Here is an 18,528-nt window from a genome sequence, read left to right as displayed (position 1 = left end):
TCTTAGTATTTTCTCTGTAGATGATCATTTCATCTACATATAAAGATTTTGCTTCTACCTTGCCAATCCTATCCTAATTATGCCATTTTATTGCCAGACTATTTTGGTTGGGCCTAGGTTTCAAAGTTTAATGGACAGATAAAGAGTAAGCATATCTGCCCTTGTTCCCCACCTTAAAGAGAAAACATTGTATCTTCTCCGTTCATATAAGGCATTCTCTCTGGAAGTATGGAGTACATGTCTTTAATCTGTTGAGAAGATTCTGTTCTACTTTTAGTCTCCTGATAGCTTTTACCATGAACAGCTGTAGAATTTAGTCCAATACTTTTTCTCCAACTAGTGGCAGGATCACATGGCTTTGTCCTTTCCTCTGTTAAAATGATGACTTTTGGGGATGGATCTTCCAATGCTGAACCAACACTGTCATCCCTATAATAAAATCACTTTCTACATCCTGCCAGATCTGACTTCTAAGAGTTTGTTTTGTTAAACAAGTTTCTATCTATGTTCATACATTTTTCTTCTATTATCTTTATCCAGTTTCAGGATTAGCACAATGTTGATCTCCTAAAATGAGGGGAGAGGTGTTCCTCCTTTTTTCTGCTTTAAATGTTTGATATAATTTACCAGTTAAAATGTATATGAGGCTGCTGTTGTCATATAGGTAGGCTTTCAAGCTAGGAATATACTTTCTTTAGTGGGTGCTATTCAAATTTTATATTTCCTCTAGAGTTAGTTTCATTAATTTGTCTTCCAAGTTACTTCTTAGAAGTTGTCAAATTTATTTCCAAAAAGATTTTTGTAATATGCTTTCTATATCCTTTTAAATTCTATAAAATCTGTGGAAATGCCTCCTAGATCTTGATATTGTAATTTTAGAAATGTATAATTGATATTGTGTAACAGGAAGAAAGGTCTAAAGGAGCAGGGGAAGTGGGAGGGGTAGGGGAAAGGAAAAAAGGGAAATGAAAAAATATGAGAATAGGAAAAAAATGGAAACAAGGTCTTTGCAAATAGGGAAGGATGGGGGCGTGAAGGGAGGGCAGGGGAATGGGGAAAAAAATAAGAACCAAGAGACTCATGTAATGGTACAAGATCCCAATGATGAATGTAACTGTATTTTATACCTAAAATGTACCAATAAACTAAATGAGAAAAAAAGTGGGGTTTCATGGAATTCTTATCATTCTCCTCAAATGAGATATAGTACTGATATTACCCTATTTCACAGATGCAAACCCGAAAAAAGAGGGAAGTTAAATTACCTCCCTAAGATCACAGAAATATCAAATGATGGAGAGAATGATCAAACAGTTATGGTCAAGGAGAATTTTTCTCTGGAATGTCAAGATGACTCAACATATACAACTCAACAAACGTGATAAACTATATTAACAAAAAGAAGGATAAAAATCAGATGATTTCTCCATAGATGCAAAAACCTAACAAATTTCAACGTCATGTCATGATAAAACTTTTGACAGATTAGGTCAAGGGAATGTACCACAACATGATAAAAGCCATACAACAAAACTATAGCTAAATTATTCTTAATGGTGAATAGTTGACTGCTTTTCCTCTATGATCAGGGAAAGACAAAGATGTTCACTCACATAGTACTAGTCATCCTGGTCAGACAATTAGGGAAGACAAAGAAAAGAAAGGTATCCTGAAAGGAGAGGAAAAAGTGAAGCTCTATTTGTTGCTGTCGTAACCTTATATGTACAGAACTCCAAAGGGTCTACCCTTTGAGAATTGATCAATTCAGTAAAATTTGAAGATATAAAAGGAGTGTATAAAAATCAGTAGTGTTTCTATTTTTTAATAAGGAACTATCAAAAATCATATTTATAATATCAATAACAAAAATTTAAATAAGTATAAATTTAATCAAATAAGTGAAAAGACACGTAAAATGAATAATATAAAACATTGATGAAAGAAACTGAAGAAAGCATAAATGGAAAAATATTCCATAGCCAAGGATTGCAAAAACTAGTTTTATTAAAATGTTTATACTAACAAGGCACTCTAAGGTTCAATGCAATCTTCATCAAAATTCTAATGTGATTTTTCACAGCAATGGAAAAAAACTCCTTAAATTTGTATAGGACCACAAAAGATCCCAATATTATCTATATAGAACCAAAACAACAGAGCTGGAAGCATTATATTCACTGAAGGCAAAATATATTTTAAAGTGACTATAAGCAGCACAAAGTATACTGGCATAGATTGAATAGGAAAGAAAATCCAGAAATAAAACCCACAGATTTATCATCAGCTGCTTTTTGACAAAGGTCCCAAGAATACATAATAGAGAATGAACAATTTCTTCAATGAATGAAAACCATAAAACTGTTAAAAGAAAGTAGAGGAAAATCACCAAAACACTGGTCAGCTACCATGAAATTTTTTTTTTTTTGGTATATGACCCAAAAAACCCAGGCAACAAAAGGAAAAATAGACAAATGGGATTGCATAGAATAAAAATTGTTTACTACAGGAAAGGAGACAATTAGGAAAGTGATGAGACACCCTGAAGAATGTTAGAAATTATTTGCAAATCATATATCTGCTAAAGGAATAATATGCAAAACACACAACTCAAACAACTCAGCAGGAAATTAAATAGCTCAATTACAAATGAACAAAGGGCCTCAATAGTCATTTAATGTTCAAAAAGAGATATAAATGGCTAAGAGGAATATTTAAAAGAAAAGTTCAATGCCATTATCATTAAGGAAGTAAAATATAAAACTATAATAAGATACCAACTCACTTCAGCTAGAATGGCTATTATCAAATATTAAAATAGAAACAGTAAACCAGCTGGAAAAGAGGTTAGGTAGAACTCTTGAAGACATTGGCATAGAAAAAGATTTCATGAACAAAACTTCAGTTGCACATGAACTAATACAAAGAATCAACAAGTTGGATTTCTTCTTATTAAAGGGCTTCTGTACAGCAAGAGAAACCACCAACAGCGTGAAGAGACAATCCACAATGTGAGAAAAAATTTTCACCTGCTGTTTCTCAAAGGTCTACTATCTAGAATCTATAAAGAACTTGAAAAAATATCAGTCTTCCCAAATTTAAAGACCCAATTCAAAAATGGGCATCTGAAATGAACAGACATTTCTCAGACAAAGAAGTAGAAATAGCAAATAAACATATGAAAAAAGGTTCAACATCACTGGTCATTTGAGAGATGCAAATGAAAACAATGCTGAGATTCCACCTCACTCCAGAAAGAATGGCTGCTATCATGAAATCAACCAATAACAAATGCTGGCAGGGGTGTGGGGAAAGAGGAACCCTGCTCCACTGCTGGTGGCAGTGTAGACTGGTGCAACCACTGTGGAAATCAGTATGGAGATACCTCAAAGAACTAGGACTAGAGGTCCCATTTGACCCAGCTATTCCTCTGCTGGGTATCTTCCCCAAAGAATTAAAAGAATTATACCACAGTGATATATGCTCACCCATGTTTATAGTGGCACAGTTTGTAATAGTTAAGGCTTGGAAACAGCCCAAGTGCCCATCAACTGGAGACTGGATAAAGAAGATGTGGTTTTTTTAATAAAATGGAATACTACTCAGCCATAAAGAATGAGAAACTAGAGACATTCATGGCTAAGTGGATGCACATTCAGGCCATACTCTTAAGTGAAATAAACAGGACACACATGTAAATACCAAATAGTTTCTCTGTTGTAAAAAACTAAAAGTGGAAATAAGGATCCAAGTGTATAATTGTTATTGTGAAATAGGAAGAAAAGTTCTAAAAGGGTAGGGGAAATGGGAGGGGTAGGGGAAAGAAAAGAAGGGAAAAGAAAAAATACGAGAAAAGGAAAATATGGAAACAAAGTCTTTGTAAATAGGGAAGGGTGGAGGGGGTGGAGGGAGGTCAGGGGAATGGGGAAAAAATAAGAACCAAGATACTCATATAAAGGTACAAGATCCCAATGATGAATGTAACTGTATTGTATACCTAAAATGTACCAATAAACTTAATGAAAAACAAAACAAAACAAAAAAAGAATCACGATACATTATGTAAAGGTACAAATTTCCAATGATGAATGCCATTATATTATATACCTAAAATATAGCAATAAAATTAATTTTGAAAAAAAGAAAAGACCGAATATGCCGGGGAGTTAGCTCAGTGGCGCCACCGTCTGCCTTTCGAGGGCAAGGTCCAGAGTTGGATCCCCAGAACCACCCCCCCACCCCCACCCCCGCCAAAAGACTGAATATATCAAGTATTGGCAGCTGGGTGGAGAAAACGGAACCGACACTCACTGTTGGAATAAAACTTGGTACAAGCCACTATGGAAAACAATATGGAAATGCCTCAAAGACAAAACACAACTATCATATGATCTAGCGACCATATACAGATACATCTAAAGAGAACAAAATCAGGATGTCAAAGAGATATCTGCATTTCCATTGCAGTGAAGCATTATTCACAATAGCCAAGATATAGAAACAACTTAATTGTCCATCAACAGGTGAATATATAAAGAAAATGTGGTATATATACACAATGGAATCCTACTTAGCTTTAATAAAGAGGAAATTCCTGTCGTGCGTAACAACATAAATGAATCTGGAGTACTTTAAGTAACTGCAAACATGTACTAATAAAAATAAATAAATTTTAAAAATCAAGGCATATAAAGATAAATACCAAATCATCTCATATATATGGAGAATCTAATAAAATTCAATTCATAGAAGTCAAGAATAACTGATGTTTACCAGAGGCTGAGGAGCTGGGTGGGGGTATGGAGAGACAAAAGGGGGAATTGTTGATCAAAAGGCACAAAGTTTAAATAAAGAGGAGGAATAGCTTTAAGATTAACTTCACAGTCACTATAGTTGATAATAATGTACTATATATGTTACATATTTTTAAACTAAGAGTAAATTTCAAACATAATTGTGAGTAAGCAGACTTTTTTTGTAAAACTGTTTAATGATATACTATATTTAAATATATATGCTTTGATTTGCTATTTCTGCTTCTAGACATTAAGAATATAATTCAACAAGAGCTGCAGAAACAATAAACTTCAAACTGTGTTAGACAAACTCCAATGTCTTGATTTACAGGCAATCTAGTGACATATAGAAAAGCAATGTCAGGGTTCCAAAATTAACATGTGAAACTAAGAAGAAACTTAGTAGGGGACAGTCAAGGTAATAAACAAGGAAATGTTTGAAATGTTAAGTCATTTTAACTTTAGTTATTTAAACCCAAGAAGCAATTATAAGTGATAACAAAGGTAAGATGGGATATTTACCTTACTATACATACATATACATAAACAAACAAACAAAGTGAGCCAAAACGAAATCTGTTAAGTCTTGAAGTCCTCATTCTTACAGGAAGAACTTATATCTGACACATGAAGCATGCATTAGGTTACCCTGAGAACGAGGGTGGTCAAACATTCCTCAACCTTGCCTAGGTCGAAGGTTAAAAATTTTCAACATTTCACAAACATGGAAAAAATAGAAAGACATCTCATAAAACATGGGTTACTAAAATGGCAGGTTTTACCTATTAAATATTGTATGTGATATTAAATATTTCTTAAATATAAGCATATTTTCATCCTTGACCAACAGAGATAGCCACCATTCTCTCTGTCTTGCTACTGACATTCAGAAAAAGGCCATGATGAAAATGAAATACTTTTAGTACAATTTGCAAGAATCTTGGGAGCCTGGTGTGGTTACTATTGCACAGTGGAGAAAGAAAACATTTTAATTTAGTTTTCTCTAATTCATATAATGTCACTATAAAATGAATGGAAAAGCAACATTTGAATAATACTGTGATCTCATTTCAACAAAGCTAAGGAAATTATGTAAATACTGGCATACCATTATGGTGAGATACTATGTCAAATAGAGTCACTTAATCAGAACCTATAGAAAAATTAATTTTGAGGTTCCCTCATTTTGGGGGTCAGATGCCCTAATATTAGTGTTATTTGAATTTTTCTAAAGGAAGTGAGTTCTTCTAGTGTTCTAAAATTGCATGTAGAGTAGGATGATAGTCATGTGGCTCAAATTCATGGAATCGTATCCTAAAAAGTTTGTTCTATAACATGTTCTTGTATCTCAAGAGAGCTAGTTTCCCAATGCACCCTCTACTGGTGAGCTGGGGTTCATCAGGCAGCTAACTTGGAAACTGTCTTCCGCAACATCAGAAAAGGAGCAGGCACCTAGGAGGTGGGTTTGTCAGAGCCCCATTTAATAGCATGGGCTTGAACACTGTCAACCATGACCAAATTATCTTGCCTGACTCTTTTCCCCTTAAAAAGAAAATAAGAGCAAAAGTAAACATATTAATTTGGGAAAATTTCCATGTAAAACATTTTTTTCCCAAGTCTACTTCTTTTCCTAAAATGACTATTATTCAGTAGCTAGAAAATCTGATACCTGCATAAAGTTCATTTAGTGAAGTTAGTGAAATGCCAGTCACATTTGGGGTTGCAAAGAATCAAACCAAACCAGGACAACAAAGCAAAAGAGCAAACTAAACATATTTCACATAGGGAAGAGAAAACAAAAACAATAAGTGTATGTGAAAGGGTATGATGTTTTATAAGCCACTTTATCATGATTTTAAACTATTCCTAGCATATTTCATATTAGTGTGCAATTCAGTAAATGTGAGCATGCACATTCTACTAGAAGGCAATATAACTTTATAGTTCATATAACAAGAGAAAATACAATACTAGAACATGACAGGATAAAGTTATCTTTCTGATTATGAGATTTGTCTCAATTATTTCCTCCTAGGCATTTCCTCCTTAAATGTTCTTATTTAACAGGTAACAGGTTCCTATTTAACAGGTAATACCTGTGGAATTGTTACTGATTTTAGCAGAATTTCTACTCTTCTTTGTAAAAACTAAAATGGTGAAGTTAAGGTAGTAACAAGGAAAGGAATTTTGATTAAAGCCAAACCCTCACTTTATATTGGAAATATGCTTTAATTCTATAAAATATTAATTCATACATATTTCCTAAATAATACTGAGTTTTAACATGATGGAGGGAATCCAATTTTTTAAAAAGTTATACTATCGAAGCTTTTAAATATTAAAAAAATAGAATGGAAAAACAAACTTCCACATGCGACTGTCTATTGATCCAACAACTTCAATAACATACCACACATGTTTTATCTATCTATATATGTGTTTATTGCTCTAGATTCCATGCATTCTACTCGTACACATTTTAGTAGGTATCTTTAAAAAGTATAAATTTGGTGGGTACAAAACTTTCCTTTAGTTTGAAATAAACTAATAATAAATAGAAATGCAAAGAAAAATGTATCTCTCCTGTTATCGTGCTATAAAAAACATAAATTTTAAGATTTAATTAAAATTTACAGAGGATAAAATACTGAAATTACTAAATTCCTTTCCATTCAAATATATTTGACTCTATTCTTTCTAATATAAATTACTATTCAAAAGTATGGGTAAAACTAAAAATTTTAATAATGAATAGAAAGCAAATGGCAAATTTATTTTAAGTCATATGCTGCAATAAAACATTTATATGTTTCTAATTAATAAAGCAAGTGCATAACTTTTTGGAATTTGAAATACAATCTGCCACCTAAATGTTCCAGTTCTTCACTATAAAAGTGAGTTGGGCAAGCTTAAATATTGGAAAATATTTAAAATTTCAAAGTATTATAGTGTTTAATTCAACTTTTACATATGTTACATATTACCAGCAAAGTACACGTATTGGAGTATCATTTTAACATATGAGCACTTCCACTAATATAAGCTAATATTATCTGTCATTGTAAAATTTAAATAACATTCATAACATTGGTTCTACAGCATTATGAAACTTTCACATAAAAATATAAGGAATTTAAAATTTGCAGGCTAGGGATTTAGCTCAGTGGCACCATGCCTGCCTTGCAAACGCAAAAAAAAAAAAAAATACATAAGCATTAATACAAATGGTAAATTACCACATTAGTGTATCAATACAATATATTACTATTTTAGCTGTATTTTGACTTTTCTTCTTTTTTCACTAAGGAGTTCAGATTGGTCTTGAACTCACTGTGTAACCCAGGCTGAATTCAAACACATGGTGATCCTCCTGCCTCAGCTTCCTGAGTGCTGGGATTATAGGCATCCCCCACTGCACCCGGCTATATATTTTGACCTTTATTCATATATTTTGCACATATTTTTCATCTGCGTATTTTATGGCTCATTGAGGATTAAAAGTGCATTTTGAATACAATGTTTTATCTTTACTTATCCCTTTTTGTATCCATTATCAAACCATACCTTCAGAGTGACCATCTCTTATGGGACGTGACTTCTTTGGTGATTTTGTAAGAGAAACTTTATTTTCACTGTTTTTGAATAACGCTAGACGCACAGTAGGATCTAGATAAAAAGAGAAAAACAAAAGTGACGATCAACTCCGGGTCACTCTTTTTGATCTGACCATAAATCTATTTTATGGTGGTATTAAAATATACTTTTTTAGAGCTCTCTAAAATTGATGATGTTATTTCAAATTTCATAATATCAAAAGATAATAAGTCATGCATATATTCCTGATTATAAGATTAAAAAAATAGCCAGTACTGAGTATAAATGAAAGAAATACTAGTAAATGTTTTTAAAATTGTATATCAACTTTCCAGTTATGACATTCATTTGTGAAGATGTTTTACTGTTTATTATCTTAGCTCCCTTCTTAAATTCCTGATTTTTTTTGGAATAAGCAAAATTTCAATAAATATATAACTAGGTGAAAGATATTATAGGAAAAAACCATATAACTACTTTTTCCTCTCTAAACTACAGAGTATGAGAATACAGGAGATGGAAGCAAGAAAATGAATGGAATACGAGAAAAATAGAAAAAGATTATTTTCATTCACTTATCACATGAAATAATTGTTTTTCTTCTGCCTAAATATATTATATTTACATGACAAAGATGAACACATTATCTACAATTTGTAAAGCCAGGAACACTTTAAATCAATTATTTTGACAAAATAAATAAGATGACTCTGAATATGAAGCACTATAATTTTTTATTTGTAATGAATAGTTCCATGGAATGTGAAAAATTTGGATTTTGTGCTGCTGCATTAAGTTTTTGGTCAAGAACTGTAAGAGAAGAAGGTAGTGATGTAATTACCAGGGAGTAAAATAAAGAGTGGAAAGGTATGCATTAATAGGATAACATAAAACAACAATTCAGAGTAGCACAGATTTTCTTATTATCTTATGTCATCTGGCAAAGAGTAAGAGAATATATGAATCTTTGATGAATATCTGGAGTAATTGAATTGAATATGCTAAATGGAAAGACAAGATTTTAAATTATAGATACTATATATTTTATTTAAATTGTATCATATTTTAACGAATATTGTATCAGAGAAGAAAAATGAATAGTATTTGCAGTTATTCTCCAGAATAAGCAAACTAATAATTTGCACTAGTCATTAGAAATAATTTATCCTTCCTAAGTATTTTACGTGTTTCACAGATATTATATTTCTCAAGATTAGGGAAAATATCAGTCAATGTTTGGATACATTCATATATACATATAATCTAAGGTGTTACCATAATTTGGATGTTTCTACATTAATTCAATATGAACTAATAATAAGAATAATAAAACTTGGTATATATATTTCATAAAATAAGTTTTATATATCACCTAAATCACTTACCAGAAATATTGGTATGTTCAGAAGAAGTATCAATCAAGGAATATGAATTTCTATGGGATTACAGTAACTTATAACTTGCTGTGATATCTTAACATCTTGCTACTCTTTTGCTCTGGATGTTTTTTTACAGCTGTATACTTTTTGAGCAAAAATAATACAATTGAACAGAACTCGGCTAGATTCTTATTTCCTTTTTTATCATTTGTTTAACTTTGAAAAAAGTACTCTCCCTCTTTGCCTTCTCCTCTGTCCATCAGAAATTACACTGACTTTGAAGTATTACTGTGGAAATTAGTGAAACAATGTGTAAAGCATCAAATCTCTTGGCCATATAAGTGATGGTGCTCAAAAATAGTATTTAATAGACATACAATTATATAATAAACAATGATAATATTTCCAACTTATATTATTGGACAATATCTTACATCTTTTTATAAAGTAAGGTAGATATATAAGACATAGATGGATCTTACTTTTAATTTAATTGCCTTGCTTTTAATCAATATACCATCCTGAAATAAAGCTAGGGGTCTTTTTTAAATTCTTTGGTTCTTCCTTGGGCAAATAACCATGTCGCAATGACTTTACTTCCTAACATGTAAAATAGCAATAAAAAATAGCATTTTCCTCATAGTATTATCAAGATCAAATAATTTAATACATATAAAATATTTACAAGAGTTGTCTAGCTGTATTTACTCAATAAAAAATTTTATTTCCCCAAGAGCACATAGAGTGCTACATCATACATATCTTTTTATTTCAAAACATTCTGATTGCATCACCTTAAATCGATTTGAAACAATTCAAATAGCAGAAGGATAATAAGAAGCAAAAAACATAGTAATTTAAGATGAGGGCAAAACCAACTTGAATTTGCTAGCTCCCAGAAAAAACACTGAATAAGAATTTTCTTGCACTCAAAAAAAAAAATCTATCAAGAAAGCCAGGAGATAAGGGCATTGTAGACCACAGCTTGTAACACTAAGCTGTGCATTGGAAAGTCAGTTTTGTACACTAAGTTTACTCCTCTGTGACCCCAGTGTCTTTTATCATTTTTTAAAAAATCTTTTTATTTTTCAACATAGCTTGGTCAGTGTCAGGAATAGGTATGAAACACACCTTTTAAAATATGTCAGGCACTCCCTAAGTAAGTAAACTGAGTTTCTATTTCATACTTTGGCTGTATTAGATACTTTATATCCATTATCTCATTTATGTAACATACTTTTTATCATTAAGTTTGTTGATACAATTTAGATATACATAATGGTCACATTCATTGAACGCAATTTGCACCTGCACAGATTATATTTTGATTCATATTTTTTCCCACTCTCCTCCTCTCCATTCTATTCCTTTTCCCCTTCTTATTTACAAGATCTTTGTTTCCATCTTATCTTTCTTTTCTCTTTTTTTCTTTTCCCTTCCTTTCTTTCCCTTCTCCCTCCTTCCTTGGGTCTCTTACCATTTGAACATTTTCTTCCTATTTCATAATATCTATTACACATTCTGGTCCTTTTTCACACTTTTAGTCTTTCACACCAGAGAAAAAATCTGATATTTACACAAGTGTGTCCAATTTATTTCACTTGAAAGTATGGTCTCAAGGTCCATCCATTTAGCTATAAATGTCTCAAGTTTATTCTTCTTGATGGCAGAGTAGTACTCCATTGTATAAAAAACCCCTCCTCTTCTTTATCCATTCATTGGTTGATGGGTATTTGGATTATTTCCAAGATTTAGCTATTATAAACTGGGCTACTATGAACATGAGTGTGCATATATCACTGTGGTGTGATGCTTTGAATTCTTTCAGGAAGATATCGAGAAGGGGGATAGCTGGGTCAAATGGGACCTCTAGTCCTAGTTTTTTGAGAAATATTCACACTGACTTCCACAGTAGTTACACCAGTCTACACTCCCATCAACACTGGAATAGGGTTTGTTTTTCTCCACAAATCTACCAGTATTTGTTATTGGTTGATTTCTTGATAATAGCCAGTCTTTTTGGAGTGAGATGGACTCTCAGAGAGCAACATAATTTTTCCAATAGATAGTATTTTGTCATGTTTCACATATCTTTTCAGCTTCTAAAATTCTAATTTTATTTCACTACTTTATTTTCAGTTTTTTCATAAAATTTGGCATTATTATCCATTTTCTGTATGATTCGTTACCATTTTTAAAGGCATATTCTTTACTAACTTAAATTCCTAGACAGAAACAGAAAATGAAGAAACTAAAATACTCAGTCATGTACATATATACTGTCAAATGTATATTACTGATGTTTATCTAATTTGTTGTTGAATCACTTAAGAGTTATTCATGCAATGTCTATCCAATACTTTTATTTCTCTACTTATGTGATTTTAAATTTTATATTCATAAGTAGGATAAGCATCTCAAAGCCATATTATATTTGTTTGTTTGTCCTTGGCCATTAAACATTTTACCAGTCCCTCTGCACCAAAATCCCTACACTCAGACCCCATCCTCAGTGAGGACTACTCCACAGCAAACCAACCACCCACTTCTTTCCCTCATCCGGCTCGTTTCAGCTTTCATACCAAGAGTAGTTACTACCCTTAGGTTACTGACCTTGCATGTTTTCAATAAACTTGCAATTCTCACTTTCCATATGATATTCTTCACTGCAGGACTGAATTACAGACTTTCCTTCATTTCAGCTAAATTCCAAATACAGTTAACTAAATTCTTAAATCATTTTTGTACCCAAGAGAACAGTAAATACAAACAAACAAACAACCCACAAAAACAAGACCAGTCATTATTGGCTCAAGTTTATGTCAATCACGAGGGTAAAAGCAATTACTTGCTTACTGGGAAAAACAACAACCATAGCCCAAACATAAGCTGAATAGTTCATGTTAATGCCTCACAATTTTAGACTTCATCCTGTGGCTTCCAGTAATTCCTCCTCTTCCTTCCCTACTCCTCCTCCTATTTCTCCTCCTCTCTAATGCATATGGCTTCATGATACCAACATAAGTCATCAACAGAATTTCCTCTAATAGCTGTACATGCTTCTTCCGTTCCTGGCTTTATTAATCAACTTCTCCTGCAATATTCTTCCTCTCTATATAACTGATTCTAATTCAGCTTCTTTTCTTAAATGAATTGAACTTTTGTCTTTTGTCTCATTTTCATTCTAATCTTATACAAAATATGGTTTACTCATCTTCCTTGGTTAATAAGAATCCATTAAAGATACAAATAAGGAATATTATTAAGTGCTAGATACTGAGCAATTTGTTCTAGGGTTTTTCCTGGTGGAAATTTGAATTAAAACTTCCATACTCTGTGCATGTATGCCTCATTCCGTTGAAGATTGCTCCTTTGTCAGAATGTAAGATACATTTGTTCCCTTAAATTAAATTCCTGTTCTCTGACATGTCTCCTGCCACTCTACTCCCGACCTAACACAACTAGCTGCTGTCGGTTTTATGGACAATACTGCCCTCTGGTGGCTGGAAATTTTCAAATTGGCAGCTTGTGCCCGTAAAAATGTATATATTGTCTTTACATAGAATTAAAACTCACTAGTAAAAGTTTGTTTTGAACAGAATTTAAATATATAAAACTTAAATTTACGTAATTAGTGAAAAAAATTTTAAATAATGGCTATTTTTTTTTTCAAGTAGGGTAATGGTGTAGCACAAACTGACTGAATTGTAAAACTGAGAAAAACGTAGTGGAAAATGTTTTGTTCTCTATGAAGAAAACTCCAGGCACAGAGTTTCAAATGATTTATCCACACACAAAAAAATGACATAAGTGCTATATCATGAACCTAATAACCTAATAAAAATAAATGTGATGTGATACTTGGAAACGATTCTTTTGATTTTCTTTTTCATCTTTAATTCTCCCTATAAATCTCTAATATGTATATGCGTTTAAAGGAAGAATAAAGGAAAACAATAAGGAGAGTAAAAAGCTGATGATGAAATTTTAGACTGAGGTATTCACAATTGAAATTTTGCTTTATTCTATTAATCTGTTATTTTGATGAAACAAGTAAAACAACAATGTAACTTAAAAATTCAAACTCTCACAGTAATAAGAATGCAATTTGGATTATGAATGTATAATTAGAGAAATAATCTTCATAAAAATTATACAAATGAGCATTTAAAATTTTTATCAAACAGGGCGCGTTTAACAAAAAAAAACTAACAAATTTTATATTAAAAATGTAATTGTTTAGTGAGACTACTGGTTGTTCTTTTTCATTTGTTACCCTAACATGCCCCCTTGTGACTGACAAAAAGAATCTTAATTTATGCCAAATTATACCTAACTGTGGCCATGGAAGCAGTGATTACTTATATGTAAGCATATATTGCTCATTGAATCATTGGCTAAAACATTATGTACTATACAGATTTATCAAAAACATACTCAACCAAAACAAAACAAACCTTAAATTACACGAATTAACAAGAAAGGTCCATGTATTTCTGAAGTCAATATCACATGCCAAATTTGACAAAATGAACTTTTCTTCACTTTTAACTACAGAGGGCTACTGTAAGCATGATAAATATCTTTTAAAAAATTCATATAGCAAATAGTTTGAACATAAATAGGACATAATTATTGGTTGAACACTTGTTGAATCAATTCTTAAATTGATTTTTTGATATTTTAACTTCAGGAGCTTAAAAAAGTTTTATCATTTTCAAAAGACTATGTTTTTTGATACTCTTAAAGTTGGGCAGAAACATTTATTGAAGAAAGGAAGGAGTTTATTAAACTACGTCAGTTTACTGTTCTAGATTCTACATCCCCGCATCTGAGAGTGTCCCTACTGTGAAGGTGCGGAGTTAATATTTCACTGTGATAACTACTACAGAACATTTAGTCCACAGAGTCCTGAGCGATGGACCAGTAGTTCACAAGACAAGCCTGCAGGAGGCAAAGATCAATTTAAAAGCACAATATTTATTTAAATTTTAAGAATGGCTAAAATTTTAATACTTTTAAATTTGAGAAATTTTTAGGAAACAACAAAAATTATAATTACTCACAAAAATAAAGTATAAATTAAGGTGTCACTAATGCAACCAAAAAAAAGAGAAAGTTCTACAGTTTTGAAAATGAAAATGACTAGTAATTTATAAATGGTTACTCAGCAGTGTACCACTAGATACCAGTTATTCCTTGTAAATCAAAGAATTTCAGCTATTTTTATTTCTATTTTTAAGTTCAACTAGGCATAAAAAGTTTTCAGTACTATAGAATTCTGCTGAATTACTGATTTAATAAATAGAAAAATCATATGGATTAAAAGTAATTTTTGAATATTATTTGTTTTATATTATATTATGAAATAGAATTCCAGGGTAAATCTAGCTTTATTTTGTGATGAAAAAAGTACATCTTTTCAAAAAGTTCTATGACTTATACTGAGCCTATGAGTTCATCCCTTTATAAAAGTGAGAAGTGGAAAGTTATCTGCAATACATAAATAATTTTAAATAGTTTTAGGTAAAAAGATATAGAATAATAACTTGATATTACTTGCCCACAGTTTCATAAACACTTCCACATATTAAGTAACTATATTAAAATAATTAGTTGTCCAAAGAAAGACAAATGATTCAAAGAACAGCTAGGCAATGAGGATAGAAGAAAAGCCCCTTGTGAATATTTTCCAAATTCTTCCAAATTGTAAAATACACAAATTGTAATGTTTTCCAAGGTGTCAATTTGTGAAATATTCTTAACTGAAATCTATGAAACTGATAAATGTATATAGTTTATTGAATAATCAAGCAATTTAAAAATCACACAAAGGAATAAGCACACAAAGCAGATCCTCTTTAGAATCAACATTCTCCTAAATGAACTAGTTTAGAAACAAATTAGACAATAATTCTCAGTGCACAATAGATAGAATAATTAAATGCAAACTGGGTAAAAAAAGAGCAGAAATAACATAAAGAACATTTAAGAGTGCAATAAATCATTCAATATAATGGCATAATTTTCTCGCTTACTCTTTCAATCACTACCTTAGACATTCATCTGTGCATTCATTTGTGTTCTTATGAAATATAATTTGGAAAATATATTTTTAAAGAATTTATTTTCGGTGTGACAACAATTTTTTTAGTCAAAGACCCTTAATTACTCACCTAACTTTTTCTTTAATGTCTTTGATTTCATTTTCTGTGCCCTCTTCAGCATTTGCTGAGCAGTAGAAATATCCTTAAAACCCCTATTAAAAGATAAATTTAATAAAGGCAAAAATACAGACCATATTCAGTTATGTATATATATAAATACACATGTGAATTATATCATACCAAAATAAATTTGTATTTAGTGCATTAAAGTTGTAATTTAACCAGATGCTTAGTTTCTTAAAAACTAAAAGAAAAGCATTCTTGAATCTTGAAAAATATATGCCTTGTATATTTATGTCTTTTAACTTCTTATTGTTTTTAGGGTAAAATAGACCACATACCATTCTTCTGAGATTTTTTCTTCTTTTTCAGATTTTAGCAAACTCTTTCTACTGATCTTTGATTCAGGTGTCCAGGATAACGTTCTATTTTCTGATCTGCCAACGTAAATAAATGACTTTTAACTGAATCAACACATGAATATCAGCACTGTTTAAAGCTACAAGCTGTTTATGTTGTTGCAAACTTGGAAATAAAATCCATTTAAGTTACAGGAAAGCTTTATCTTGACAAGTAATAAAAGTCTGCCATTAATTTAAATTGTTTACATTTCAATTACTTGAAGCATATTTCAACCCCTTTGCAAAAGCAGTACAGCACTGGATATTTTATTCCAACCCTTATCTCTACCTATAAGGCAGTAAATATCCACTTGTTTACAACAATTAATTACATTATTTCACTAAAAAGTTTGATGCACCTCACACACCTTTCTTTCACTAAAATCTCAAAGTCATGTTTTAAACATTAAATGTTGCATCTTCAAAACAAGTAAACTCACATCTATTTTTATTAATTGTACTATTTGGGGGAGGAATATCATGTTTTTGTCATTCATAAGCTGATATCCTAAGAAAAGTCCTTTAGCTTACCTGCTATGTAACTGTGTGTGTTCTGATGAAAACAAATTTTCTTTCTCATTATATAGCCATGCTTGTGCTGGATGGCTTGGTAAGTCAAGTGAAGTATTATCATATTTCAAGGTTCCAGGGACCTTTTCCAAAAAAATCTAAATATATGTAAATAAGTTAGAATATTCTAGCATTTATATTTTTACATGCATATTACTAAATAGCCTCAAAAGTGACTCATTATAAAATTAAAAACTTAATAAATTAAAATTTTTGGAATAAAGAAACATATCCTTTGTTACAATGGTGAAGAATATGCTTTGTGGCATAGCTCACATACACTATATACAGAAATGATTAACTGAAAAGATCTTAAAAATCTCAGAAAACAAAAACTTCAAAGATTATCAAATAAATAACAGATATTGCAGTCCATTGACCTCTGACTGAGAATCTTCAGCTGCTGCCCTCTTATTGCATGTTTTTGTATTTTTAAAGTGCTGTCAACTAGTGATTTTAGTCTACTGCCAAATATGCAGCTGCAGCATATCATTTTCTTTCTTTCTTTCTTTCTTTTTTTTTTTTTTGCTACTGTGAAATAGTGTTGAAAGAAATCCAAAATAAAGAAAAAAATTAGGAGCAAATGAAAGAAAAGCTATATGAAAAATTACATCTGGGAACAAGGAGGAAGTCAAAGGCTTCTAAAAGTAATTATGTTTTTCAAGTCAATAAATTGTATTATTAATCACTGCAGCATACCATAACCCAAAGAAATGAGCAAAGATGGAGCACTCAGAAGTTTCCATGACATGTTACCTTTGGCCGGTGCAGCTGGTTTGAGAGCAGCAGTGTTTGCGAAGGGAAGCGAACAGAATCTAAAGCTAGCCATTCTCTCTCTAAGGCAGCCTGTACAAACAACAGTCCAATGTACAAAATTTAGTTCGGGTAACTTTTAGACAGTTTCCTTTAAATTGTCTTATATACTATCAATGTTGACAAAGTATAACAAAATTTTCATTTACAAGAAATTTCCTACTTGCTAGAGCATCTGTTCAATGCAAACAAACACACAAAATAGTAGGACAGGGCTTTCATACCCAAGCTTTGGATGAAGTGAAAACTTGAATTTTGAGTGCTCTAAAAAATGAGTTACAGATTTTTCCGTGTCTTGAACTGTTTGTTTATAACTATGACTCTGAGCCAAATCTAGGTGTAATCAAGGAAATCATCCTTTGGCTCTTCACATGCAAATTACAGTATTTTTTCTAGCGAAGATTAATATTGAAAATTCACACTAGTATCAGATTTTCTTTAAGCACCGCACATAGGTCAGCTTTTATTTTTTTCTGCAAAATTTCAGAAATTTTCTGTATGAATGGAAAACAATTTTATAGCAATGACTATTCTCTATTTCAACCGTTTGAAAAAATGTTTATACATCTTAAATTTTGAATTTTTTATTTTAAATCTCCTCTCCACCATGAAAGATCTTTGATTCATTTATAGAATTTCCAAATTTATTGTCTTTCTATAATAAAAGTGTACTAATTATAATAATGTTATATATTTAAAATTCAGTCATTTGACCTGAGCAGAGTAGCACATGCCTGTAACTCCAGCACTCTGGGAGGCTGAGGAACAAAGATTGCAGGTTAGACCCAGCTTGACCAATTTGCAACTTAGT

At 31.4% G+C, this 18,528-nt stretch overlaps 1 protein-coding gene across 4 annotated transcripts in view; it reads right to left on the bottom strand.

Moving 5' to 3' along the window:
* LOC101723938 (ALX homeobox protein 1) overlaps window positions 1-18,528 on the bottom strand; it is a 247,726-nt gene that overhangs the window by 124,156 nt on the left and 105,042 nt on the right. For all 4 annotated transcript variants that reach the window (XR_015443501.1, XM_087192559.1, XM_013066581.3 and 1 more), the window contains 5 exons: window positions 17,661-17,750; window positions 16,866-17,002; window positions 16,275-16,370; window positions 15,943-16,025; window positions 8,358-8,459 (listed from right to left, as the gene is read on the bottom strand). Coding sequence is in view for 3 of the 4 variants with exons in the window: in XM_087192559.1 (XP_087048685.1) it covers window positions 8,358-8,459; window positions 15,943-16,025; window positions 16,275-16,370; window positions 16,866-17,002; window positions 17,661-17,750 (508 nt within the window). In the remaining variant the exon portion in view is untranslated. The remainder of the gene's footprint in view (window positions 1-8,357; window positions 8,460-15,942; window positions 16,026-16,274; window positions 16,371-16,865; window positions 17,003-17,660; window positions 17,751-18,528) is intronic.

This window comes from Heterocephalus glaber, unplaced genomic scaffold (genome assembly GCF_053883595.1).
Source record: "Heterocephalus glaber isolate CG9 unplaced genomic scaffold, H.glaber_assembly_v1.0 deba00001572, whole genome shotgun sequence".
In the NCBI taxonomy this organism is placed as follows: domain Eukaryota; kingdom Metazoa; phylum Chordata; class Mammalia; order Rodentia; family Bathyergidae; genus Heterocephalus; species Heterocephalus glaber.
The sequence above is the reverse complement of the archived record's forward strand: the minus strand, read 5'-3'. Positions and strand labels throughout refer to the sequence as shown.